Below are 27,441 nucleotides of genomic sequence, written 5' to 3' on the forward strand. Positions count from 1 at the left end.
TTCTTTCCACGATTATTATACCCAATACAGATGTTACCATAAAGAGAGTAAAGTAGAATTTTTTTTTTGATGTTTGGCTGCCAAATAGCCAATCCCATAAGGTGCGTACACACGTAGCGTTTTAAAAGAATGATTAGAACGATAACGATATCGTTATCATTCAAATCGCTCATTTAAAAGGTCCCTACCAACTTACCATTGACCAGCGATGCGCGGTCACGTATGGACGATAGCGATATCGTCCATCGGCCGTGCATGCCTGTCAACTTGCTCGATATCGAGCAGGTTACTATAGGGACCCGCGATCATTGATCGCGGGTCGCTATAGCCATCGGTAAGTATGTGGTGTGCTGGGTGATTGAAATCAATCACCTAGCACACCAGGGAGGGTGTACAACGATCAGCCAGCGATATCGTATCACTGGCTGATTGCTACGTGGGTATGCACCACTACTCTGTGCAGGACTCACTTAAACGTGCAGTCTCTCTAACTTCCTGGTATAGTTTAGAAACTATGGGCTTTATTCAGAGGCGGGCGTACGGTCTATGACCACACGGCCGCCTCGATGTTTGTCCAGTGCGCATGCGCACGAGGGAGCTGGCTCCTTTGTGCGCATGCGTGAGACCCACTACGACCGACAGCGCCGGTCGTAGCGGGTCTCTTTCCAAAGGGGGCGAACTGTCGATGTTGATTGACAGCTCGCCCCATTTGGAAGGCGGGCCTGGGGGGTGGCAGCCCAAACGGAGGCGTTCGCATGGGAACGCCTGCCATTTGGGGGAGGCCCCACTGACATCACTAGTGATGTCAGTGGAGAGCTTCTGGCTCTGACAGAGCCCAAAGCTCTCCTGGGCTTACGACAAGTGAGACCCTACCCTAGGGTCTCGTCGTAAGCCCCGATGGTCGCGATGGTCTATGACCATCGCGACCATCACCCTAGTGGTCGTTAGAGCTGTGGGTGTAAACCCACAGCCTAACGACCGCAACAGAGGGGGGCGGTCAGGAAGCAAGCGGTCGCCCAGTTTCTGAGCGACCGCTTGCATCCTCCGACCACCTCTGAATGAGGGCCCATATCCTTAGGATGTCCTCGATTTTGATTGTAGTCTGGTCTCTATTAAATAGCTCTCTCTCACATAGATGGGTCGGCCTTGTTATCTGCTGGTACCTATGGTCCATAACAAGTGTTGGTAATGTGCGCGCATTTTTTTTCCGACTCCGTCAGTTTCTTTTGTACTTGGGTGATTATTCGTGTTTACATCAAATATATTATAATGTCCATGCCATCAGTATTTTGATTGTAATTTTATTTATTTGTATTGTGCAGTTCTACAATAAAACATTTTGAAAAAAGAAAGGAATGATTCAGTTTTGGATTCTGAGAGATGCCAATAGCTCTGATCTTGGCCACCCTTGATTTGCCCCTAGCTGAGGGGCTCACAGTGCCCCTCCCCCCACACACACGCACACCGTACCGCGCAACATTGTTTTTTCTTTCTTTTTTCTAAGGGGGGCGTGGCCAAGCCTCCTGCGATTAGCCCACACCCCCCGGTAAGTTCCGACTTCGGGGCTAATTGAATTCCCCCCTAATTAGACGCGGTAAATCGAAAGCTTAACGTGGGAGAAGTTTTTGCTCATTTAATGTGTTTTGGTGCAATATTTATGCATCCTTTGTCTATACGCACTTCTGTTTTTCACACCATCCAATTACAAAAGACGCAATAACGTATTCACACGAAAACTGTATGTGGAGTAACCAGCGAAAAGTAGAGTACATTTTGGGGAAATCTGTCTGTACCCCATAAAAAGGCTGACATAGTAAATCAATTTAGAAGTGTATTAGTTGCCCTAATAAAAGTATTTGGGGTTCTTAAATTGTGTCAAATGGTTGTTATATGCATGTTTGTATTAGTGTTGAAAAATGATAAAAAGCTTTTTTTTATTATTTTATTGGGCCAAAATAAATGCTGCAGTTAAATTGGGACTGCAAGTTTATTTTTGAGTCCAAAAATTGCACTTTTAAAAAATGTTTTAAAATACGCCTGCAATGTTTAGAACACCTGCCCCATCCATTAAGCCTCCCAAAATACCTGACCCACTACTTTAAACCCATTTTCCACTACTTTTAATTTTTTCACCCCAAAATTGACATGTAATTATTGGCCAAGTTAAGCTAATTAAAAAATTATTCTTGCCTAATTTGTCATTAGGGAGGGTGTCCAAAGGGTTCTGAACCAATGGTTTGATTCAGTAAGGATCGATATTGCGATCGCAACAGCAATTATGCACGCAGTCTCACTGAGAAGATATGCTAATGATTGCAATGGCAATGTCATACGCAGCCTAACATAAGGACGCCCCCTTTACCTTACACACATCCATAATACTTAGCAATTCTGCAAAACAATCAGGAACATTGAGTACAATCTGAGCCTCATGCACACTTGCACAAGGTCTGACCTTACTCAGGATTTGCTAACTTCAATGCATGCAGTGAAAGCCCAAGCTGCGTATGGCATTGCAGTGGCTAATTTATGCATGTCCCTGTCACGGCGTTCAAACACACTGGCACGCCTGCATTTCGCCAACCACCCCCCGTCACTACCCCCATACGGTCACTTCCTGTATCACCCTGCGATGGTCTGCGTAGTCACTGCGATTGCAGTCCCTATTGCTGTGGAGTCTTCATGCATGCACACTGCGATGCATACGCATAACGCAACAATTGGCCAATTGCGTGCATAATCGCAGTTGCGATCGGAAATGAACATTTTTAACCAAAAAACAGGGATTTTGCACAACTTTTCACCTGCTCTGAGATGGTGAAAACAGTTTGCTGGCTTTTGTCTATGGAGAATTTGCAAATGCGAAAACTGGACAATATGATTGCACGATACACATTTTTGTGCGAAAGGTCCACACGTGTGAAAACTTTTTTGCGGCTAATTGAATCCAGCCCCAACTCTCATTATCAGTATCACACTACATAGTGCTACACCTTATACGTACTATACACTCCCACTGGATGTAAAGAGGTTACCAAGAATGAAAAATGACAACTATGTGTTAAATGTATCAAATGATTTCACAGCAGATTTGAAATCACAGGATATACCTGGCAATAGTGGCCAGTAGACAGCCAGATTTATTGTTTAGTGGTTTGGAGGGATAAACCTCTAATCACCTATAGCAGAGGTTCCCAAACGCGGTACTCAAGGCTCCCCAACAGGTCAGGGTTTAGAGCTATCCATGGTTAAGCACAGGTGGCTACAGGTGGCAATCAAATTGACTGAGATACTAATTAAATCACCTGTGCTCATCCATGGATATCTCTAAAACCTGCACTGTTGGGGAGCCTTGAGGACCGTGATTGGGAACCTCTGACCTATAGTATGATGAGTGAGGATTTAAAATCTGTAAATTGAATGTGGTTTAACCCGAACTGCCTGCGGTGTAGGGACAACTGGCGCCATTCTATGATGAGGGGGACATACACATGTATGAAACCTAGTATGTATGTCACCTAGTCATGACAGAGCCAGTGCTAGCATTGCCCTCTGCTAGTACCCATGACTGGTGGATTCCAGAGTAAAAAAGAAAGAGGAAATGTGACCCCTTTATAAATAAATGTTTGACCCTTTTATAATATTATTTAAAATATGTTCTACATGGTTTTCCTTAAAAAATGTTAAAATCACCACTTTAAATCCTGCAGCAACAAGTTTCATTAATTCAACATATTTAGGTTGTAGATGTATATTTTTTACATTTATTATCTGTTATTAATGTAACACACACACACACACACACAATGCCCTAGGGTACAATTGTATATATTTTTTTAGTCACAAGCCAATGAACCTACCGGTATGTTTTTGGATTGTGGGAGCAAAACTGAAATACTCGGAGGAATCCCATCCAAACACTCAGAGAACATGCAAACTCCACACTATTACATCCTTGGTGGGAATCAAACCCAAGACCCCAGGATTGTGGGAGGAAACTGGAGTGCTCGGAGGAATACAACACAAACACTGGGAGAACATGCAAACTCCACACCATTACATTCTTGGTGGAAATCAAACCCAAGACCTCAGTGCTGTGAGGTAGTTATGCTAACGACTTTGCCAACTATTATCATAATAACAGTTTTCTTATTTGTTAATATAGAAATAGACATAGACTTTATCTTTGAGGTTATTGGTTCCTAGTACATTATTTGACCAGAATTGATTTGAAAATCTAAAAAAGGATGTTTCAATATTTGAAAATATTTATTATACCACAACCTCTAGGAATTAAGTGCTTTGGGTGGAATCAAATATAGAAAACTTTACTGATCCAAAGTCTTCCAATACAAAAGGCACCAAGTATACAGATCACATTTTAGGAACTGGCGATTTTAAATCAAGGCCATAATCAACAGCTTCCAAGTTATTTTGAGAGTACAGTATTAAAAAGTTTAAGAGATCATCTGGTGGAGTAAAGGTCTCTTTCACGGCTGGGTCCTGCATCATGAGATTGTACCAGGCATTGATATGTGGGGCCTTCTCCAAATATCTACAAAGCGGAAAAAATAAAAAACAGTAAGTAACCATGTCCATAAGACAGTGTTCTAAGGGCGCATAGGTGGAATTGCGGGTTATTCAGAGGTGAACGTCCACAGAGATCTGATGAATATCCTGCACCAGTTACAGGGCTTGTGTAAATGTGCGCAGATTTTGATTACAGCAACTTTCACACACAGATGGATAGGGGCGGAGCCAGTGGCGTATCTATAATGGGTGCAGGGTGTGCTGAGTCCAGGAAGGGCCCACACCACACACGCTGCACCCATTTCTTCAATACTTACCTCTCCGCAGTTGGTAGCAGCAACTCTCCACAAATCACCGGGAAAATGGCGCTGTGCCCATTTTCCCGGCGTTTTGTACAGTAGGGAAAGCAAAGGGAAAATGACTGCTGCGCCATTTTACCAGGGACCTGTGCATGTGCAATAGACTCTGTGCTCCTAGTGCTCAGAGTCTCCTACACTGTCAGCTAGACAGGAGGGGGCCCAGACGGATATTGCACACGGACCTCCCCTCTTAATAAGCCCCTGGGTGGAGCGGCCAACTGAATACAGGGGGAGGGGATGTAGTCTGGAATCTTACGGTCTAAATGCAGACCGCCGGCTTCCAGACTCTCTAATCCCGGCATGGTACTAATGACAGGCGTCGAAAACTCGCCGCCTGTCATTAACCATATGCTGGAAGACCGACGCCCGGCATGCCGAACTAAGATAAGCTGTCACGGACAGCCGCGGGGGGGTGAGAGGCTTAGGTTTACCGTTTCTTGGGGGACTTAGGGTTAGGCCCCCCCCCGGGAGGGTTAGGTTCAGGCTAGGGGAAGGGGGGGGTTAGGGTTAGGCAACCCCGGGGGGAGGTTAGGGTTAGGCAACCCCTTAGGGACTTAGGTTTAGGCAGCGGGGAAGGGGGGCTTAGGTTTCGGCACTTAGAGGGGGGATTAGGGTTAGGCACTTGGGGGGAGGTTAGAGTTAGGGATGTAGAATTAGGTTAGCGATACTTACCTTAGGGACGATCGGGATCTTCACCCTTGCCGGGCTGCCGCTGTTGGGATTTGAACCGCTGGCCATGCGGCCGGCAATAATACCTACTACACCCAGGGGGAGAGAGGGGAAGGGGTGTGGTGTGGTGTGTGTGTTTACTCTTACTCTGTAACATCACAAATGCTGAGCCGCTCAAACCAGGGCCAGATCATGTAGTCAATCATAGACACAGATTCTCCACTGAAGTACGGGGTCTTCCTTTTAGCCAACAGCTGGAAAGAAGACAAAAAAATTCAGAAGTTGTTGGACATTTTAGAATAACTAACCTTAAAATGGTTCTGTAAAAAAAAAAAAAATACCAGGATTACAAAAATGTTTATTCAAAAACTCTAAAGAAAACGTGGTTCAGATCAGAAGATATGGGGAGAAAGTGAGTGAGATAGAGAGAGCAAAAGCGATATGGTGAGAAAGTGAGTGAGAGAGAGAGAAAGACAGAGTCGAGAGAAATTGAGTGAGTGAGAGAGAGAGCGCAAGAGAAATAGAGAGCGCGAGTGAGAGAGCAATAAATATGGGGAAAGTGATCGAGTGATAGCTATAGGGAAAAAGTGAGCGAGAGAAAGAGATGGGGAGAAACTGAGCGAGAGACACAGGGCGAAAGTGAACGAGAGTGCAAGAAATATGGGGAGAAAGTAAGCGAAAGAGAGAGAGAGAGAGAGAGAGAGAGAGAGAGAGAATGAGAAAAATGGGGAAAAAGTGAGAGAAATATGCAGAGAAAGTGAGAGAGAGCGAGAGAGATATGGGGAAAAAGAGAGAGAGTGAGAGAGAAATTATATAAAAGCCAGGCAACACTGGGCACTACGGCTATTATTAACTGCTAGCTGGGATACCCGGCTTTGTCCAGGTTGAAGACCCCGAAGTACACCTGCAGCCTTTATTTGTTTACATTGTCCTCGGCTATATCCCCATCCCATTGATCCTGAAACGGTCCCCACTGTTTGCTTACATGCATGCAAACAGTGGTGTAACTACTGTGGATGCAAGGAGTGCGGCTGCTGTGGTGCCAGAGCTGCTCTGTGTCCCGTAGCTCCCCCTGCACCCAGTCAAGCACACAAGGTGGGCCGGACCAGTCAGGGCCACTGAGGGGGGCCCGCGTGTCAGCAGTATTGGTTTGGTGTTGGCCTGCCAGCTGTTTACAGCCTGCACACTGGCAGGCAGACATGGAGAGACAAAGTCACCGGTCGCAAGGCAATTAGAGCCCGCGAACCGGCAGCCATTCAGCAGTGACGGCTCGTGATTGGCTGCTGTTCCACGAACTCCAGTTGGCTTGCAACCAGCGCCAGATTCAAATTGCTCCAGCCCTGTCTGTCCATGTCTGCCGCTGCCTGCTGGTGTGCCAGCTGTAATTAGCTTGCGGCCCAGCCCCAAATCCACACCTGCTGGCTGCTGCTGGCACACAGGGGGAGACGCGAGGTTGCTGGAAGGACAGGGGTAGGAGAGTTGCTGGGGGGACATAATGTGTAAAGGACATTACTGTGTGTCATAATGTTATAAGGGCATTACTGTGTGGCATAATGTGTAAGGGGCACTATTATCGTGAAATAATGTGTTATATGGGGCATTACTACAATGTGGCATAATCTGTAAAGGGCAGTACTGCGTGGTTTAATGTGTAAGGGGCATTACTGTGGCATAATGTATAAAGGGCACTACTACTGCATGGCATAATATGTATAAGGGGTACTACTGTGCGGCATAACCTTAATGGGCTCTGTTTGGCATAAAATCAATGGGCTCTGTGTGGGGGCAAATGTATGGGTGTTTTTACCACTGGGGGGGTTAAGGCTTTTAACACCCACAAAGTTCTAGTTACTCCCTTGCATGCAAACCGATGGCTGACTAATATATATGGTCACTTTAAAAAGTACTCTGAATTTAATATGAACATGCATGAGTCATAAAGTTTGCTCAGACTGTGAGGTTAAAAGGATACTTTTGTAGCTTTCACACAGGTTTTTGGCAAACTGCCAATTTCCACCATGGTAGCAGCTGCAATAGCACTACTATGGTAATGCAGCAGGAGGTATCACTCCATGAGTAGGTCGCGACTGTGCAGTACGTCGCTGGAGCCTCCTGGAACCCGTGGGTAAGTACTGACGGGGAGAGCAGGCAGTAATGGGCACCTGTGCAGGGACTGAGGATAGGGAACCCCAGAAAAATACCCCCATATTGTAAAGCCCGCGGGAGCTAAGGAAAGGCACGTCTCCTTCACTTGCCGGTCAGGCCACGCCCCCTGCACCCATATTTTTAATACCTACCACTCCGGATTGACACAGACAATCCGCAACAAGGTTAGAGCTGCAGGGTTTTTTTATTTTTTTTTGTGAGATGTGGGGGGGCTGGAGTGGCCTGTGGAGTGGGAGGGAGTGTGGGGGAAGATGGCTGGACTAGAGTGGCCTAGGGATAGAGGGGGCTGGAGTGGCACATAAGGGTCAGCTGGAATGACACATGAGGGGCTGCTGAAGTGACATACGGAGGGGTTACTGGCGGAGCCATAGCTAGACATTTTGGTGCCCTGTGCGAGAGAAAGCATTGGCGCCCCCTGCGGCTTTTTCAGTGTATTATTTGTGGATATGTTTTTTTCAATGTTTTTTATATTGTCCAGGCTTTTTCTTTCCCTTTAATAGTTACTTCCACGGTGATTGGGTGTATGCGCTTTTGTGCTTTTACAAGCTCCTACACACATCATACCAGGGCCGTGGCCTAGCTGGCACCTTTTTATATGTGCGACTTCAGTGCACACATGATCTCAGCTCCTTGACACACCTACAGATATTTTTGGTCTCTTTGCCTATGACTGGTTCGCCACCCCTGCTCTAGACAGTGCCCAGAATTCAGAAAAACCTACCCCCAACCTGGTTTCTCTCTGCAGATGGAGTACAGAAGGGGAGTGCTGAGAGGCCCCCCCCAACACAACTGCCCCCAGCCTCCGCGGATGACGGCAGTTAAGCACAGCTACAAAGGCACCCAGCAGCAGAGTGGGAAGTTCTGCATAGACACCCCCCCCCCCCTGGTCCTGAAGCTGAAACCTCCTTGCAGACTGCAATAGGGCAGGTAGTACCAACCTCTTCTGCACACAAATCCCCACCTGGGCCCCCTCCTCCCTCGCTGGTGCTACATAAAAAAAAGGATCAGTGGCTCTGTTGTGGTAGATGGCACCCCTTAGGCATGTGGTCATGTACCTAGTGGGAAATCTGCCACTGCACCAATACCCAGTTCATGGCAGGGGTCCTAAAAAACTGCCCTCTCAGTCTCTAGTGGGGCCTTACAATACACAATAAGCCCCACCTGACCCACATCTGGACCATCTTTGGGTCTGTACTCCTAATAGCTACAAACACGTAGGTCAGGAACCCAACTGTGGCTTGTATAGGGCATTTCAACTAAATTGGTAACTGGCAAGAACAGAGTATAGAGAGGAGCTACAGAAGTGCCCGTACTCCTAGATCCACACATTCTTCTGCAGCACTCGGCTCCTTTCATAGCGGAAGAGCTGACACAGTGCAGAGACTAGTCTGCGGGGGCAGCCCGGTATCATTGGGGATGCTGGGCACGCCCCGGAGGGATTTCCTGTGAGGCCACAACCCCTTTATGTTAGGCCAGGCCCTTCCCGGGCACCGAGGGTGATACGGAGTGCGCACCGAGGGTCAACAGACCTAGTGACACCTCTGGGTTTAACTAATATCAATAGCAACTTAGCATGACATTTGACTAGGAACCAGAAACATCAGTATAGCAATGCTGCAAGTGATGGACATCGGAAGCCCACCATGAAATGAGGAATTCAGTTTTGTTTTTTTAACATTGGATGGCCATCGCATCCCCACACCATTCTCCGCAGGCTGCCATCATAAAGGCGCCATGGAATGGTGAAAACACTACCATCGTAAGAAAAACATTGATGTCCATCCCTAGGCTGCATTCTCACAAATATCGCTACAGGCCACAAAGTGATTTCCTCCACAGTGTGTAAGTGATAAGTCTATTTTAAAATGGGGGGAAAAAAATTGGTACCTCTTCAAGTTTTGTGAATTTCTCCAAAAACTGTGCCTTTAATAGAGTTGTGTCTTCTTTATTCTTCTTTGCCAGCATAATCTTGTACAACACAGGTGTGATCTGTACAAATATATACTATGTTAGGATGGGACATACCACAGATGCAATGTGGAAAAACACATACAGGACAGCATTGAGACAAATATTTATTATATCTATCCATTGATAGATACACACCGACATGAAATAAGAAGAACAGTTTTGATGTCGACATTGAACATGTCGGCATCTGCAGAATGTTTCTGGAGATGAGGATCCACAGGCGTATCTATAATAGATGCAGGGTGTGCAGTATAAAGTGACAGTTAGGAGCTGATTGGTTAGTGCTTATCTCCATCCACTTTATCTCTTGCCAAGGCTTAGTACATAGACCCTTTTATCTCCATCCACATCCAGCTTTAATATGTGTCATACAAAGTGTACTGTGTGTCATTATTCCAGCATATACAGGACCAGTGATCACAGTAAGCCATTAGATGGGGCAGTAGGGCCATCCTGTCTGAGCTGAATGTATGTATATTAGATGTGGGCACCATTCCAGACAATTGGAACAAGTCCAGGAGCCTGGAGGAGCAGCAGAAGGACCTAGCACTGCCCTGGACGTACAGTATATGTACATATTGGGCTTTATAGCAATGCATTCCTAACAGTGCATGTTTTCCAGATCTCCTAGTTGGTGCACAGGTTATTTATCACTGGCTGATACATGTTAAAAGATCCACAAGTGGTGCTAATTATTTAATATTGTGATACGGAGAAGAACATGCAGCACTAATAAAATTCTATTATATTAATATTTCTATTGTGTTCATGGTGTGGGTTGGGGAGGGGGGTTTCCAGGCAGCTGGAAACCCCCCCCCCCTGCGTTTGCCTATGACTTCAGTGTAAAATCCAGCCAGGTGATGTGTACTATGACGCTGCGTCTTAATTATGCACGCCTCTGACACGGCGTTGAGACGCTCAGGCACGCTTACGTTCACACCTCCACTCCCCCGTTTTCAAAGACCAACCCCTGTCACCACCCACAAACGGCCTCTTCTGTCACTCACTCAGCTGGGCAGTCTATGCACAGTGAGCGAGCGCTTCCTGATCGCTCGGACTAGTTTGCGCACGCATACTGCGATGCGTACGCATGCGCAGAATGCAAAAATCGGCTGGCTGTGTGCGAACGATTTCTAGCGAGCGGGTCTAAATCGGGCCCACAGTGCCTAACATCTACTAAAAAACACACAGAAAAAGTCTTCTCCTTACCCACAATGCCCCATAATATAATTTAGCAGAAACACTCATGATCATTTGCACTGTATATAGCACATCACTGAAATGCAGTAATTACTTTTTGCTATTTCTGATCTCAACCACTCATCTGAACTGTAAGCACTGGAGCTCAAGCAAGACTCAATGACCTCTCCTCATGGTTCCTGTATAGATTATCTGCAAGTGGATTACCTGTTTCCTGTATAGATTATCTGCAAATGGATTACCTGGTTCCTGTATGGATTATCTGTAGCTGGCAATAAGAGGTAGAAAGCACTAAAACCTAACACCTGCCAACCCCAGTGAAGACAAATCTCCCAGTCACTCCTACCGTGGAGAAATACTCCTGTAGCATCCTCTCTTGTGCCTTCATATAAGGGTCTGATGGAGTCAGCTTAGTCCCAGGAAAGGCTTCGTCCAGATAGTCACACACGATGGGCGATTCATATATTATTTTACCATCAGAAGTCTCAATAGAAGGGACCAGACCCAGAGGATTTTTCTCAAAAAACCAGTCAGGCTTGTTCTTTAAATTAATGTTCACGACCTCATGCCTAAACAAGAACAAAATGGTGTCTCTTTGCAAAGTTGCATGTGATTCTGCAAGGCTAGTAATGTCATTTTAAATGTAATTGCAAATTTGATTAAACAAAATAAATATAAAAAAACATGTTACAATCAGAGGTGAATCCCAAGCGAGACAGCATCTCTCCTACAAGGTGGTGTAGGACATGTGCTCCATAATGTGTCCCCCCCCCCCTAATAATATGCAAGAATGTACCTTTTATTTTAAAAGCTACACATATGGCTTATTTTAAAAGTGATCTCTGATGTAGTATATAATGGCTAGGGGATGCACAGCTCCTGTATGTGGGGAACATATCTTAACAACTTGTTCGAAACTATTTTTCACATGGGTGGAGAAGTATCAGCATCAGGCAGACCAGAGAAGAGATGGGCCATTTTCAATATATTAGCTGTCATGTATCAGGGCTTTGTTAGAATGCAACACCCAAGGTTAGCCAAGAGCTGAACTAGGCTCAGTGGGTCAGAGTAAGGAGTGGTTTTTTAAATTTGAATACTCAATTATGGTTTGATACTGTATGTCGGACCCAAGTTCAAGAATAGTCTTATTTGGAGGAGGAAGAGAGAGGGGGAGGGAGAGAGGGGGAGGGATAGAAAGAGGGGGTGGGAAGATTTATCTGTAGGTCTGCCTCTGCTATTTCTAAAGACTGCTGGACTAGGGAGGAAATGTATGAAACCTTCTAAAGAGTGAAGAAGTTGCCCATAGCAACTAATTGTCTTATAGCTAGCATTATTTAAGTACATACATTCTATAAAATGATAGACAGAAGCTGATAGGCTGCTATTGGCAACTTCCCCATTCTTTAGAAGATTTTATATATTTCCCCCCCAAATGATCAGAATGGTGCCCACAGGTATCTGATTATCAGAGTCAGCTCTTGGGAGTTGGAGGAGCCCAATAAAGCTCATAGGAAGCATCGCTGTGCAGGACTTCCAGTCTATGCAACCAGTTGTGCTCATGTACAGGTAGTGGTAGTTGGGTGGACTTCTTTGCTATACGTGGGACACAGTACTGTAATAAGAATTCATATGTCATAGATAAAGGACCAGTGTGTGCAAATATATGGACTGGTACAGTAAATGCACCCATTTAAAACTTAAGTTCCAAGTTCACACAGGACAACCTATTATATATTGCTTCAGGTTATCATTAACTACAAAAGAATGTTCAGACACATGGGTGAGGAAACAGAACAGTATTAGCTCAGGCTGTAATAATTTATCAAGTGCAGAGTTTGGACATTGCAACTGAAAAGGGAATCTCAACCCATGACCCAACAGCAGAGCCCTCAAGGCATTACAGAGTCACCACATCTGCCGCACCTCTCCTATGAGATGCCACCAGCATTGATTTACCTGCTTTCACTAGGTTGCTGTAAAAAGGACTGAGATTAGAATTACAAATTAAAACAGAAAAGCACTGAATGAGAGCACTATAAATACTTAAATGAATGGGATACTGTATGAACTGTAGTTTATGGGCTTACTTTATTCCCTTGGCAAGGAGGACAAGCCTGGCTCTCTGGGCATAGGGGCAGAATCTCATGCTGTAAAGTCGGATTACTCCTTCCAGTACTGGCCCCGGGGCATCACTGCCTGAAATAAAGAGCTTTCATTCAGTATGTACATTACAGAAATACAACAGGAATCAACCTGCAGTAAAGAGTATATAGTATACCATGCAAAGCTAAGATTATAGGGATCTATTTACTAAGCTTTGGATGGAGGTAAAGTGAACGGAGATACAGTCCCAACCAATCAGCTCCTAACTCTCATTTTTCAAACACAGCCTGTAACATGGCAGTTAGGAGCTGATTGGTTGGGACTTTGGACCTCATTCAGAGGCGGTCGTTAGTTGCAAGCGGTCGCACTGAATCAGGGCGGCCGCTTGCATCCTGAATGACTGCCTCCTTGTTGATTGCTAAGCTGTGGGTTAACACCCACAGCTCTAGCGACACACATGGGTGACCAACGGGGCTTACGACCAGACCCTAAGGTTGGGTCTGGGCACTCGTAAGCCTCAGGGAGCTTCCTGCTCTGATCGAGCAGGAAGCTCCCCACAGATATCAGCAATGATGTCAGTGGGGTCACCCCCAAATGGCAAGCGTTCCAGCGGGAACGCCTGTTTGGGCAGACACGCCCCCTGCCCGCCTCCCAAACGAGGCGAGCTGTCACTCACCATCGACAGCTCGCCCCGTCTGTTGCGAGACCCCTAGTGATGGAGCATCCGTCACTAGCCGGGTCTCGCGCATGCGCACGGCGGAGCCGGCTCCGTCATGCGCATGCCCAGTGGGGCAACATTGAGTCGGTTGCGAGTGCTCAGCGCTTGCGACCGACTCTGAATGACTCCGACTCCCTGTATCTCTGTTCACTTTATCTCCATCCAAGGCTTAGTAAATAGACCCCATAATCACTATTTTTTTTATTTTTTTTTTAAAGAGAGAATTCTAGTTATGTTCCAGTAATTCTGTCCTTGAAATACTTCATAGCAGATTTCACAAATGGGTTAACTGTCATATAAGCTGAACAGAAGAAACACTCCTAGAACATATATAAGGGGCTTATTGAAAGTTGAGCTCTTAGTTTTGTTTTAGTGACCTACTGTATTCAGAGTCGGTCACAGATGCAGGTCTGCAGCTGTGGCTTCCTCCCTCTAACGTACCTGGGTTTGATGAGGCTGGAATATGACTAGAGGTATGCTTTCACTGTCAGTACTGAAAGTGTTAAAAATTGTAGTATCAAATTGCTGAATAGTACAGATAATAAGCACCCGCATAGTTTGGTGCAAATAGGAAACTGTATTTTTTTACACTTAAAATATATGTGAAGGTTTCCCATTCCACAATGGAGGCATCCTTTATATGGAATCGTTATGTAATATCGGCTATCGGGATGTCTTCTGTCACAAGACCGACAGCTGTATCCCGATGGTTGGTACCCCCCGAAAACCTGACACTAACCCCACTAACTGCCCTAAACCTTACCCTCCCCCCACCCGCTGCTAACAGGACGGGCGCCCCGGACCTACCTAGTTTGGGCATGCGTCCTCCTGGATTTCGGCGTCTCACATTTTCTAAACTCTCACCCTATTGCATTTACTCCTAAGCAGGGCTGGATTAAGGGGAGGGCGACAGGGGCAGGCGTCCCGGGGCTCCCGCACACAGAGGGGCCCCCACTACTAGAGCACGCGGGGGGGGGGTTCTGAGTATCTAGAAACCCCCCTGATGGACCAATTTCCCCTTCTACTATTGCCGAAATGGGGGTGGAACCAACACGACAAGCCCCTCCCCTATATGTCCAGCGAATCGCGGCAGTACGGCACGAGTGGGCACAGCCTAAAGAAGTGAGCAGCAGTGTACTGTATGTGTAATGTTTTATTATTTATATATGTGTATGTATGTGCTTATGTGTATATATATGTATGTGTTAGTGTGTGTATACTGTGTAATGTGTGTGTATATATGTGATGTGTATATATGTGTGTGTTATTGTATATACAGTATGTGTTAGTGTGTGTATGTGTTAGTGTGTATGTATGTGTTATTGTATATAAAGTATGTGCTATTATGTGTATACTGTGTATGTATATGTGTTAGTGTGTATACTGCATATTTGTGTGTTAGTGTGTATGTTATATATAATATATATGTTTGCTACATATATTTTATATGTGTGTGTGCATGTTCAATGTGTGGCGGGGGGGGGGGTAGGCTCTATGTGGCTTGGTGGGGGCCCCCACAACTTAGTTGTCCCAGGGCCCCCCCACAAGCCTTAAACCGGCCCTGCTCCTAAGACACCATACCCAAACACGGCCCTTAAGACACCCTAACAGTCCAGATTTTCAGGATATACATACTTAAGCCCAGGTGACTTAATTAGTACCTCAGTCAGTTTGATTATACCATCAATGCACAAGCATGGATATCTTAAAACCTGGACTGTTAGGGTGCCTTGAGGACCGAGTTTAGTAACCCCTGCACTAAGGATAAATGTAATTACCTGTGCGATGCAGGAATCAGCGAGTTCCCCATATGTTTTAAAGGGGTAATCATTTAAAAAAGCAAAACTAACCTGGTTTTGCCTTTTGAGTGATTACCCCTTTAAAACTCCCCGATGCTCCCATTGCGCAGGCTATTACTGTACATTCCCCCTAAGGGCCTTATTCAGAGGTGCTCGCATTTCTAACGCAATGCCAATATTCATGTAGTTGAGTGATTATTGCAACTGCACATGCACGATAGGTTCTGAAAACCCCTCTGGCGCATGCGTTACACAGAGCGTACACACAAAGATATCAGAAATGTGGCAGCAAAGTGATGGACATTCCTGGGTGGTGACTAGGAGGCCAGAAGAGAACAGAAAAAAAAAACAGTCTCTTGGGCGTGTTATGGGAGTGTCGCGGGCGTGTCAGTGGAAGCGGCTGCATTCTTAGACACAGAGCCGCAGCCAGAGAGGCCATGTTCAGACAGAGAAACTGCACCTGCCATCAGAGTCGTTAACAAAGCACGGTTGCACCCTGTGCCGGCCCCGCATAATGAGCACGCAACGTCATGACATCACGCGCATTATGTAATTACATCACGCAAAAGAGGGCGTGACTGGATTCTCCGGTAAGTGCAGCACTGATCGTGTGTCCTTAGCACACCCGATCGGCTGCATGTACTGTGCAGGGTGCCTGACTGGAGCGTCCATAGGATGCTCTGCGGGTGCTGCAGCATCAATCCTGGCTGCAGGGTGTTGTTCCAGGCACTTTGCTAGCCAAGAGCTAGGGCACCTTGCGGACCTCTGCGCTTTGTGCAATGGCACCGCTCGCCCATAGCTAGTTATGGCCCTGCCTGCCATAGGGCTGATGTGTCAATGGTGTGACTGCGGTGTTACAGCATGCAGAGACTCTGAATGTGGGGTTTCCCTGCTGGCTACTACACCAGATGTGCTCAAACTCCACGTCATCAAAGGCAACATTTATTATTATTATTATCCTTTATTTATATGGCACCACAAGTGTTCCACAGCGCCTTACATAGTACATAGAACTAATAGGTGAACAAGAAACAAGTAACTTACAGTACATTACAGTGCAGGACAAGGACACGATTTATATACATTGCTGCAATAGCGATTAAAGCACTCACAATAAGCTGCCGGGAGTTGGCAGTCACGTGTTAGGTGCCCTTATGGGGAGTAAAGAGTAGAAGAAAATGTAACGAGAAGCACATGAGGGAAGAGGTCCCTGCTCGTGAGAGCTTACATTCTTACATTTAGATGAACAACCAGTCCTTGACACATAAAATCTGACCTGAGTGGCAGAGGACAAGAGCTCCAGAAGTATTCCCCAAGCCATTGCAAACAATGGAGGACAAAGCAAAAAACAAAACGATAGATTGCTGTGATCTCCACTTATTCTTTGCTGATTTTCTGCAGAGTGCAGTCAATGAAAGGAAAATAAGGGAATACCCAGTTGTATGTAATAACTAAATTAAAACATGTGTAAGGCTATTGCATGACGATGTATATACAAGCTCCCAAAAGATTTACATTTAATTTATCATACACGGAAATTAAAGAATTACAAAATTTGAGCCATCTTGAAGACCTCATTATGTGCTCTGCGGATATGGACGGTGCAATCGTATTCCAAGATACCTCTCATTAACTATGACGTAATGTCCTGGGACAAAATATATTTTCCATAAGATAAGTCCACTCTGAGTGCCTTCTTTACTAAGTACTATATGTATATATAATATAAAAATATACATATATAATTGTTTTTCTATAGCTCCACCCATAGTTCCTGAACCTAGTCTTCCAGAAAAATAACCCTGACTACTGTACTCTTCACATGCTTTGATCCGAAGGGTATCTGGTCAGCTAGTAGACATCAGAAGTTCAACTTTCAGAATGTCTACAGGTTCTGAATGTCAATATGGACATTAGGCAGACAACCAATATGTCGACTATACACTTACAGATGTGCCCTTATACATCTTTGCTAAAACAACCCTCTCAGCGCACCAAGTCCTGTGAGACTCTGCTGATGCCGGGTGTCTTTTTTTGCAGAAAATGCATCTATGGCCCGTATTAAATTAGAAGCGAAAAGTTAATTGCCGGACTTTCCGCAGTCATCGCTGGTTTCAGGTGCGAAAAAGTATCGCACACGTGGCCACGTATCCCCATATTCAATTGCAAATGTGCAAAACTGGGACCCGGCGAAACTGAAATCAGTAAAAAGTTCTGTCAATTTTGGGGAAATCAGGCTGACACCCCCCTAAAGATGCTCTGACATGGGGGATCACTATGGGTACCCCCGAATAGGTCTGCTAAAGGTATTTTGGGTTTTAAATGGTCTCAATTGGTGCTTTAGCGTCTTTCAGCAAGTGGTGAAGAATAGCATTTTGCTACTTTTTTGGGGGAAAATAAGTATTTTCATCAAATTTGGGGTACATGAAAATGGGTTCAAGCATATTTTAAAATGTCTAAAGTAAAGCATTAAAGAGCGCCAAAAAACGCACCTTCAGCAATCACTTGCAATCAAAAATACACCTCCCCCATACTTGCAGACCCCCCCAAAGGCTAGTTTGCTAGTTATTGATTTTGTACCCCCGCTTTGATTTTTTTCGCCCACTTTTTCAAAGTGCTTTTTTGGAGTGTCCTTTTTGTGGGGGTTTTTGCTTTTTTTGATGCAGTTAGCGTTAGGGAGGGGTGTCCAAAGGGTGCAGGGTGGTTCCCGCAACATTGCACCCCAAAATCCCAATTCTGCAACCTTTTCTGACTGGTAATCATAGGCGAAACTTTTTCGCCCATTACATTGCATTGCGTTATCGCGCCGGCGAAAAGACGCTACAATTGAATATGGGGATAAGTTGAAACCGACGAAAATGACGCATTCAGTATGATTTACCAAACCCTCCTTTAGGGTGCCTAACCCTAACCCCCCCTTCCCCTAGCCTGACCTCCAGGGGGGGATGCCTAACCCTAAGTCCCCCCCCCGGGACCACTAAACCTAACCCTCCCGCGCCCGGCATCCCTTCAATCGGGATGCCGGGGCGCCAGTCTCCCGGGGTCAGTAAAATGATAGGCATCTAGATTTAGACACCTGTCATTTAACCCTCGCCGGGATTAAGCAGTTGGGAAGCCGGCGGTCGGCATTGCGTCCATCGACTTCCCAAACGTATACCGAAAATGACATCATCAGGAAAAAGTATCACCGAAACTGACTTTTCGCTTTTAATTGAATACGGCCCTATGTCACAATGTGATGTGACTGGGACGCACCAGGAGACTGTGCTGATTAATTTGAAATGTGACACTCTTTGAATCTGTATACGAAGTGCTATAATGTAGCGCACGCAGCTTTTTTTTCATTCCAAGTTCCGCTGTCATATACAAACTTAGGTATACGCAGATATAAAATTAATCAGCACAGTCTGCTGGTGCGTCCTGATCGTATCACATTGTGACAGACGCATTTTTGGCAAAAAGAGAGGCTCGACATTAGAAGAGTAGCACGGGACCTGGCGGCTCACTCATACCAGGCATAACGCGCTGCATGGCGTATTGAGGATAGATGTAGGAGGACCATACTTGCCGACATCCAGGGCCAGCATCCCGGGAGGGGGAAGCCAGTCTTCTTTGGCGGGGGGAGTGATGTGGCATAAAGGGGGTGTGTTGAGGGAGATGATGTGGCAGTGGAGACGGAGCAAGGGCGTGACCACACGATTGCCCCACTGTGGCCCCGCCCCCTCTTCACAAAGTCGAAATTAAGGGCATGGTGAAGCAGGGGACGGGGCCACGATGACGCGATTCAGCTCAAATCTCGTCACCGCCCCCCCCCCCCGTGATCCTGTCTGTATGTGTATGAATGTATGTGTGACCCTGCCTGTCTATATGCATATATGTTTGTATGTATGTATGTATGTATGTGACCCTGCCTGTATGTATGCGTGACCGTGCCTTTATGTGTATATGTTTGTATGTATGTATGTGTGACGCACTTTTTTTCAGGGTGGAAGGGGGGGCGTAGCTTGCTCGTGCTCCGGGCACCCTGGTCACATGCTACACCTCTGCAGCCATATACACAGGACCGCTGCAATGATTCTGGGAGCCCTAAGTAAAAGCTCCAGGCTACAACCCTTCATCCCCTCCCTTTAAAGCTCATCTCTGGCTTTGTGTATGTGACCCCCTTCGGATAATGTATCTCCTTATTAACCTCATACTTGTTATAATCTAAAAGGAAATGTATTTGATATTGCTAAATATGCTCCAATATGATATACAGTATGTTGTTTTCCCAGTATTTTCTAGATGGCCTCAGTGGTGCCCCCCAGATGCTGCCACCCTAAGCAGCTGCCTAATGGTAGCACCAGCCCTAGATGATACACAGGTCACCAGGAAGAACTCTGCACCACATAATGACGGTGTCTCATGATGTATCTCAGTCATACCAATGTGCACATGGATCTCTGTTTTCCATATCAAGGTCACATACACACAAGCTCAGCACTACACCCATATAACACACTTACCCTTCCCCAAACTCCTCTGTGATCCGGTCATTTCTGCAAACTGTCACTGCTGTCACCTAGATTTCCTGCGTTACAGTAGAAGAAGCCCAGGAATAATGACACGTTACTGATAGTACACAGCAGCACACGTATACACTGTAACCAGCCTGACATACCAGAGAGAGGAGGCTCAGCTGTATGTTTTGTAACTACAGCCTATGTAACTCTTCCTGCATCAGACCCCTCCCAATGAATTGGCAGAAGCAACACTGACACAATATCACTGACAGGCAACTATCTGGTCTAGATGAGATGTCATTCAATGCAAAACTATGTCATAGATATCAACTGCATATCTTACGTTTGTGCTGGCATAACCTCTTATTCATAATGTTTTTTGTTCTAAATGTTTGAAGTTAATGTATGGTGCTTGCTGCAGCAGCGGGCGATTAGGCGCTGTTTCAGAGTATCACGCTGCTGCCATCGCTTAAGCGTCTTTTATCATAGTTGCGTCTGCAACTGTCCTTAACCTGGTGTACAAGTGTGCAAGTACTTTAGATGGTTTGGGTACAGGATGCCGACGGCCAGGATGCCAGCGTTCAGAATATCGACAGTCAGAATCTCTACACATGCAGGCAAGTCCCCTAATCCCTAAGCCTCCCCTAACCCTAACCAACCTTTCCAGCAGCCTAACCCTAACCCTCCCCTCCCGCAGCCTAACCCTAATGCTCCCCTATTACAGCCTAACCCTAATCCTCCCCCTAGTGCCTAAACTTAACACTCCCCTATACCCTGACCGGTGGTATCCCAACCGCCGGGATGGTGACTACATGCCCTTTAGATGCTACCAACAGATGCACCATCGAAACTTGCACCTGCCCCATGCTAGGTGCAGAGTCTCTGACAAAGTATGGCCTCCAATGTAAGTGTCTGAGGAGCTGATTCAGCATTGCACGATTATCGGGAATCTGCGCATGTGCAGGACCTATTCTGCAAGTGTCCAGAATGGGTCCTACATAATCTCACGCAGCCACTTTGATGCCTCTGTATGATTGACAGGCAGAGGCATTTAAGGGGTGGTGCATTTAAGTCGCAGTGCTGGGATCGCAAATGCAGCAGGGGTGTCATATAGGGGGTGTCATACAGGGGGTGTCATACACCTCCTGCTGCATTTGCATATTTGCAAGGACGGAATTGCAAAGCTGCCTGTGTGTACTACACACTACAGTATATGCCTGCGTGCACTACACACTACAGTATATGCCTGCGTGCACTACACACTACGGTATATGCCTGTGTGCACTACACACTACAGAATATGCCTACGTGCACTACACACTACAGTATATGCCTGCGTGCACTACACACTACAGTATATGCCTGCGTGCACTACACACTACAGTATATGCCTGCGTGCACTACACACTACAGTATATGCCTGCGTGCACTACACACTACAGTATATGCCTGCGTGCACTACACACTACAGTATATGCCTGCATGCACTACACACTACAGTATATGCCTGCATGCACTACACACTACAGTATATGCCTGCATGCACTACACACTACAGTATATGCCTGCGTGCACTACACACTACAGTATATGCCTGCGTGCACTACACACTACAGTATATGCCTGCGTGCACTACACACTACAGTATATGCCTGCGTGCACTACACACTACAGTATATGCCTGTGTGCACTACACACTACAGTATATGCCTGTGTGCACTACACACTACAGTATATCCCTGCGTGCCCTACACACTACAGTATATGCCTGCGTGCACTACACACTACAGTATATGCCTGCGTGCACTACACACTACAGTATATGCCTGTGTGCACTACACACTACAGTATATGCCTGCATGCACTACACACTACAGTATATGCCTGTGTGCACTACACACTACAGTATATGCCTGCATGCACTACACACTACAGTATATGCCTGCATGCACTACACACTACAGTATATGCCTGCGTGCAGCTTTGCAATTCCATCCGATGCTGAATCACCCCGTGAGTTTGCAATCAGTAGTGCGACACACCTGTGACACTCCCATAACACTCCTAGCACAGTGCTTCTCAGAATATCGCCCTTACCGTCTAGCTTGATGTGCCCCACTAAGAAATCTAAATTTTGGGGGCCTTCTGCATTTTATAATAATATTATAATAAATATGCTCCAAAATGAGCGGAAAAGCTGTAATCAAACAGCTTAGTCCTGGGAGATTACTATACTATAAACTCTGACTGAATAAATAGAGGTCTGAAAGAATGATATACAGTAATAACAACAGTCTTTATAGTTTAAACTAAAAATTGTGGAACAAATGACTCTCCCATGACATGAAAATTGATATTGACATATACAAAAATGAAGCAACAAAATAAAGTGGACACCACATCAAAATAGATAGCTATTGTCCCTTTGATATTTGTTACTTGTATGTGTATCATTTTATATTGTTTTGCTAGACAGTAATACATATGTGTTCTATTGTTGCAAGAAGCCTACTCTTCCACTCATTCATAGCTGATTAACACTTCTAATTTGGAACTAGCACAGTGACAAGTGTTTTGTATTTACTATCTACCTTGCAGGTAGCAATGTCTACAAGCAGCCGGCTGCAACATTTCTGATTTACCACTTATTAGCGCTGGGATCACTTTGGGACTGTGAGCGACCATAACCTCATACAGTCAGGTCCATAAATATTGGGACATTGACAGAATTTTCATATTTTGGCCTCTATTCACCACCACAATGGCTTTGAAATGAAACAAACAAGATGTGCTTTAACTGCAGACTTTCAGATTTAATCTGAGGGTAATTACATCCAAATCAGGTGAACGATGTAGGAATTACAACGGTTTCTATATGTGCCTCCCACTTACTGTGGGTGGAAGGAGCTGGAGGATCAGAGGCAGCCATTTCCCTGCGCAGCAGCAGGACTTGGTAGGCAAAAACAAAAAGTTGAACAAAGCAGTTTTTTTTTGCATACTATATGTGTTCTATTTAGGATGCAGCAGCAGTGACCAGTGACCATTGCTGCATTATATAGAGACTGTCTGGTCACTGCACCCTAGAGCTTCAGAATATTTTTCATATCACCCGTAGGCAGAAATTTTCTTATTGAAAAATTCTGAGAAATATTAAGTAAACTGTGCTTATGTCATGTTATGTGGTGAGACAGGTTTCACTTTTGTTTGTCCACAGATTTTCTGATTGGAAGCTGCAAGCACTGGTTTTGCCTATTACATTTACCATAAATAATTTGATTTATTTATGTTACAGATGTCGCCCTGCAGAGTTTACAGCAGCACAGAGTATATCAGGAGAAGAGTGATGTGTAAGTGAAGACAGGGCTGCATGCGACTGGGTCGGCCTGGCCCATAGGGGTACAAGGGAATGCCCCAGTGTGCCCCACTGCCTAGGGGCTTACCTCCCTCCTCTAGGGATCAGGATACAGACTGTGCCTTTGAATTATACATATCTGACATTATACTGCTCAGGACTACAGTGTATATTCTACAGTGTATTGCCGTTATTATTCTGGTACTTTATCATGCACTAGCAGCATTTATTTTATATATTTATCAAGGCGCCCAGACCATGCACTCGGTAACGGCTAGCCAAGCTTCAAATCATGGGTCCCTACCACTACATTCCTCCTCTGGGCCCTTCATGCCCCAGTCCGACACTGGGCAGTGACATGATGTGAGGAGAGGAAATTGGGGTGCAGGGTGCCAGGAATGGCGGGGCCAAAGCATATTCTTGCACCAGTTGCCCACCACACTCTAGTTCCGCCACTGCCTGATGATGTTGTTGACAGTTAGTGTATATTGCAATAGTCAATGATGGTAGAATGAGTGAATGAATTACATTTTTGCAGTGTGAGATATGTGCTAATATTTCTTATAAGTAAGTAACAGGATTTGGAAACAGATTAAATGTGGGTATTGGGGAACAAGGACAGCTCCAAGTCAAGGATGATATTTAGGCAGCATCCTTGTGGGGTAGTGTTAATTGTTGTGTTGAACACAGAGACACTGATAGAGGTTTCCATTTGTCCGTTTCTCAAAGATTGAATTTGAGGTGGTGAAAGGGCATACGACATGAAATAGCATAAAGACAGTCAGTAACACAGACCAATAGGGAGGGTAAAAGATCCGAAGAGGATAAGTACATTTGGGTATCATCAGCAAAAAGATGATACTGAAATCTAAATGAGTTTAGTTTTGCAGGAGATGTGGTATAGTAAGAGAGGAGCATATGATTTTGATGAATTTGAGAGATGGAGAGTTTTTTTCAAAGTAACAGTAATCACTTCATGTCTGCATAATGATGGCAAGATGACAGAGAGAGATTACAGATTTAATTAATGGTCGGGATAAGTACAAGAGACAAGGACAGACAGATTTGTGAGAATGTAGGATCAAGAGGAGAGATAGTAGAGCAGGAGAATGAGAAGAGTGGAGATACTTCATCTTCATTTGTGGGGTCAAATGAAATTTGACAAGAGGATTCAGGGTAGGAATTGAGCTGGTTGGTGGCTGAGGATGTGGATACCATATCATGTGTGATGTTGTTATCAATTTTGTCCTTAAAGTAGTAAAACAAGATCATGGGCACTGATGGTGGTTGGTGGGTTTGGTGTGGGAGGGGATATGCTAATGCCTTCCAAAGCTTAGCTGAGCATAGGGACGTCCAGTGCCACCTTCTCATAATAGTCCAACGATGTACAACAGCATAAACATCGGTCACATCAACGCAGATTGGGCAGCCACGCAGCTTATAAGTTAAGTCTGACCAGCCGCAAACACTGCAGCTCTCCAGACATGGTAAGAGCTCTCATGCTGCGAAGGAGATCGCAGTGGCTAATTTATGCACGCCCATGAATGGAGTTTAAACTGTTCCAACATGCCTACATTTGTCTAGCCACCTCCGTTACCTCCCCCAAACGCTGACTACCTATCACTCACTTTGCGAGTGAATCCTCTATGTGAACATGACGCAATACAATCGCTGTACGTGCACAGTGCGGAATTCACGCATTAGCTAACAATCACTGATCTGCGTAAATCTTGGCATTGCGTAATCCCGGAATCAGGCCCGGTGCCTCTTTGCTTCTGTGGTAGAGCTCACTGTGATTTTTGCTGACCAACTATGGCGGGATACATGACGCCTCGCACTTGTGATGCGATGCATTCCGTCGGTCATCGCATGCATGACGATCCCAGCAAATGACCACTCTGTTGGTAAGAGCGGCCCTTTGCGGTGGATGGATTTCCAGGTTTATGAAGTGTCAAGTGTCGGACCCATGGGGTCCCGCAGCCGACCGCCGTAGTTTAGGGGAAGAGGCCAGTAAATCTCCATCAGCCGGAGATAGACGGCTGCAACGGCGGCGACACAGCTCAGTTTCAGGAAACGGAGGGCATCACCACCCCCTCCCCACCCACAAACGGCAGCAGACTGTCAATCACTGACAGTTTGCGTCCGGCCTCACAGGCCCGTTCTGCACATGCGCAGAACAGGTCTGGCACCTGCGCAGATTCTCAAACATCGGGAATGTGTTTAGCAATGCACTAACGTGCCATGCCGATTAATGCCGTCAGACACTGCTGATGAGCCATATATATCGAGAGTGCACCGGTGGGTACACCCGATATGCCTGAAGCACAGCCGATGCCAATATATCGGTGCATCTGGCTGTGTGTACAGGCAACCCGCCGACCACCCGCACACTTGCTGCATGGACTGCTGAAACTGACATCAACTTGGCTGGCAAATTTAAGTGCCCACCCAGTTGTGATGTCAGCCTATATATATCGAGTGGCCAATTGGTAAGTGTGTATAGCTTACCAGTCAGCCGCTCTGATGGAGGATTGGTCTTCTGACCGATTCGTCATCTCAGTGTGTACCCAGCATTAATCTACAGTATTACATGTGGGGAGTTACTTACCCTAATTCAATCAAGTGTAGAGCTCCCATTAGATGTGCTTTTTGTCTGGTACTAGGCTTTAATATTGTGGGGTTTCAGTCTTTCTATGTCTAAATAAATCCTAATATTTATATACCGATCCAATTTGTATTTATTTATTTTTGGGAATAAATGTACCACTCTCTTCATCTCAGGGCCACTGTTTGTCCTCCTCTTTCCATTTGAATATTATATTAATTTTGAGTAAAGTTAATTCTAGTAGCACTGGTGAGTATGAGGCCTTAAGAGCTTAGATCAGGTAACATACAGTACATTTTTAGATACATATTCCTGCATCAAGAAATATATAAATGATAATACTTTGAGTAGAGCATAGGAGGCTATGGCATACAGTATATTCAGCATTCATTTGAGAATATACATTTTTTTCCTTACATCACTATGACTCAGCACATTTACAGTATGTATGTCTAACTGCACTGCTACTGGCTTCATTCTGTAAATAAACCATTTAGCCTACAGCGTGCGAGTGTGACTATTACATTGTATGAGCAGCCATAGGCTGTATATGCATTTTTTATATTACACTAATATCTGATTCATATGTTTCCTTTCCTATTTGTTCATATAGTCATGCACTTTAAGCTGATCTATACAGTACATTTATTTTTACCATCAATTGTATGTAGTGTTTTTCCAAGCTAAACATTTGAAATAGAGGTAAGAGCAGATAATACCGTGAGTAATAATCCAGTAATTGCTGAATTCTCATGATCCAACATAAGATTGTATGATACATCTGCTATACAATAAGAAAAAAAAAATCACTTTTAAAAGTTTGAAATCTGCTGTAAATGATACTGATATAATTGGAAAGTATGGCATTTGTTAATTCTACAGTAAAACAACCCCTCCCCTTCCACCGGGGAATAATCTCTTCATTTTATGTATGATTATCTGTATTTATTGGTACATGAGATGACTCCTGATGTATTTTTGTTGTCAATTCATGTATAGGTTTGGTACGATCTGTTCAATGAACGATATCGTTGAAAGATTCCCCTTCAACTTTCTGTAGTGCAGGACAAATGATATTGGGTGTACACACTGAAAGATATCTAAGATAGATATCTTTCAGTGAAGTCATCCTGCCACATCTCTGAACAGGCAAATCATGGGTATACACTAGACGATGTGCCCGAAATGTCGCTCCAATCAGCGTCTATTGTGTACCCAGCATTACACTTGTAAATCAAAAAAAGGTGGAGCTTCCACTCAAGAAAAACAAACAATGAGAGGTAGATTGAGAATACCACATGCCTCAGTAAGTCACTGGTCCCTAGTAAATTGATAGGCTGCATTCTGAAATTGAGTTCAGCCCACAATAATTTTGGGTAGAATGGATGTCAGGCCATTAACACCTACATGCATAATTACTTGGAAAAAGTGATGTTTCAATTTTTTTTAAAGTATTTATTAAATCAC

At 45.1% G+C, this 27,441-nt stretch overlaps 1 protein-coding gene across 1 annotated transcript; it reads right to left on the reverse strand.

Annotated features, from left to right (window-relative positions):
• Window positions 1–4,246: 4,246 nt before the first annotated feature.
• On the reverse strand, window positions 4,247–20,218 carry LOC148518915 (glutathione S-transferase omega-1-like). Its single transcript, XM_088477012.1, has 6 exons — window positions 20,021–20,218; window positions 12,983–13,091; window positions 11,242–11,464; window positions 9,612–9,713; window positions 5,706–5,812; window positions 4,247–4,555 (listed from the first exon to the last, which is right to left on the reverse strand). The coding sequence occupies exons 1-6, from the start codon at window positions 20,049–20,051 to the stop codon at window positions 4,375–4,377; spliced, it is 753 nt and encodes a 250-aa protein (XP_088333138.1). The 5' UTR covers window positions 20,052–20,218; the 3' UTR covers window positions 4,247–4,374.
• Window positions 20,219–27,441: the final 7,223 nt, after the last annotated feature.

This window comes from Taudactylus pleione, unplaced genomic scaffold, assembly GCF_031769625.1.
Source record: "Taudactylus pleione unplaced genomic scaffold, aTauple2 ptg000198l, whole genome shotgun sequence".
Taxonomy (NCBI): Eukaryota; Metazoa; Chordata; class Amphibia; order Anura; family Myobatrachidae; genus Taudactylus; species Taudactylus pleione.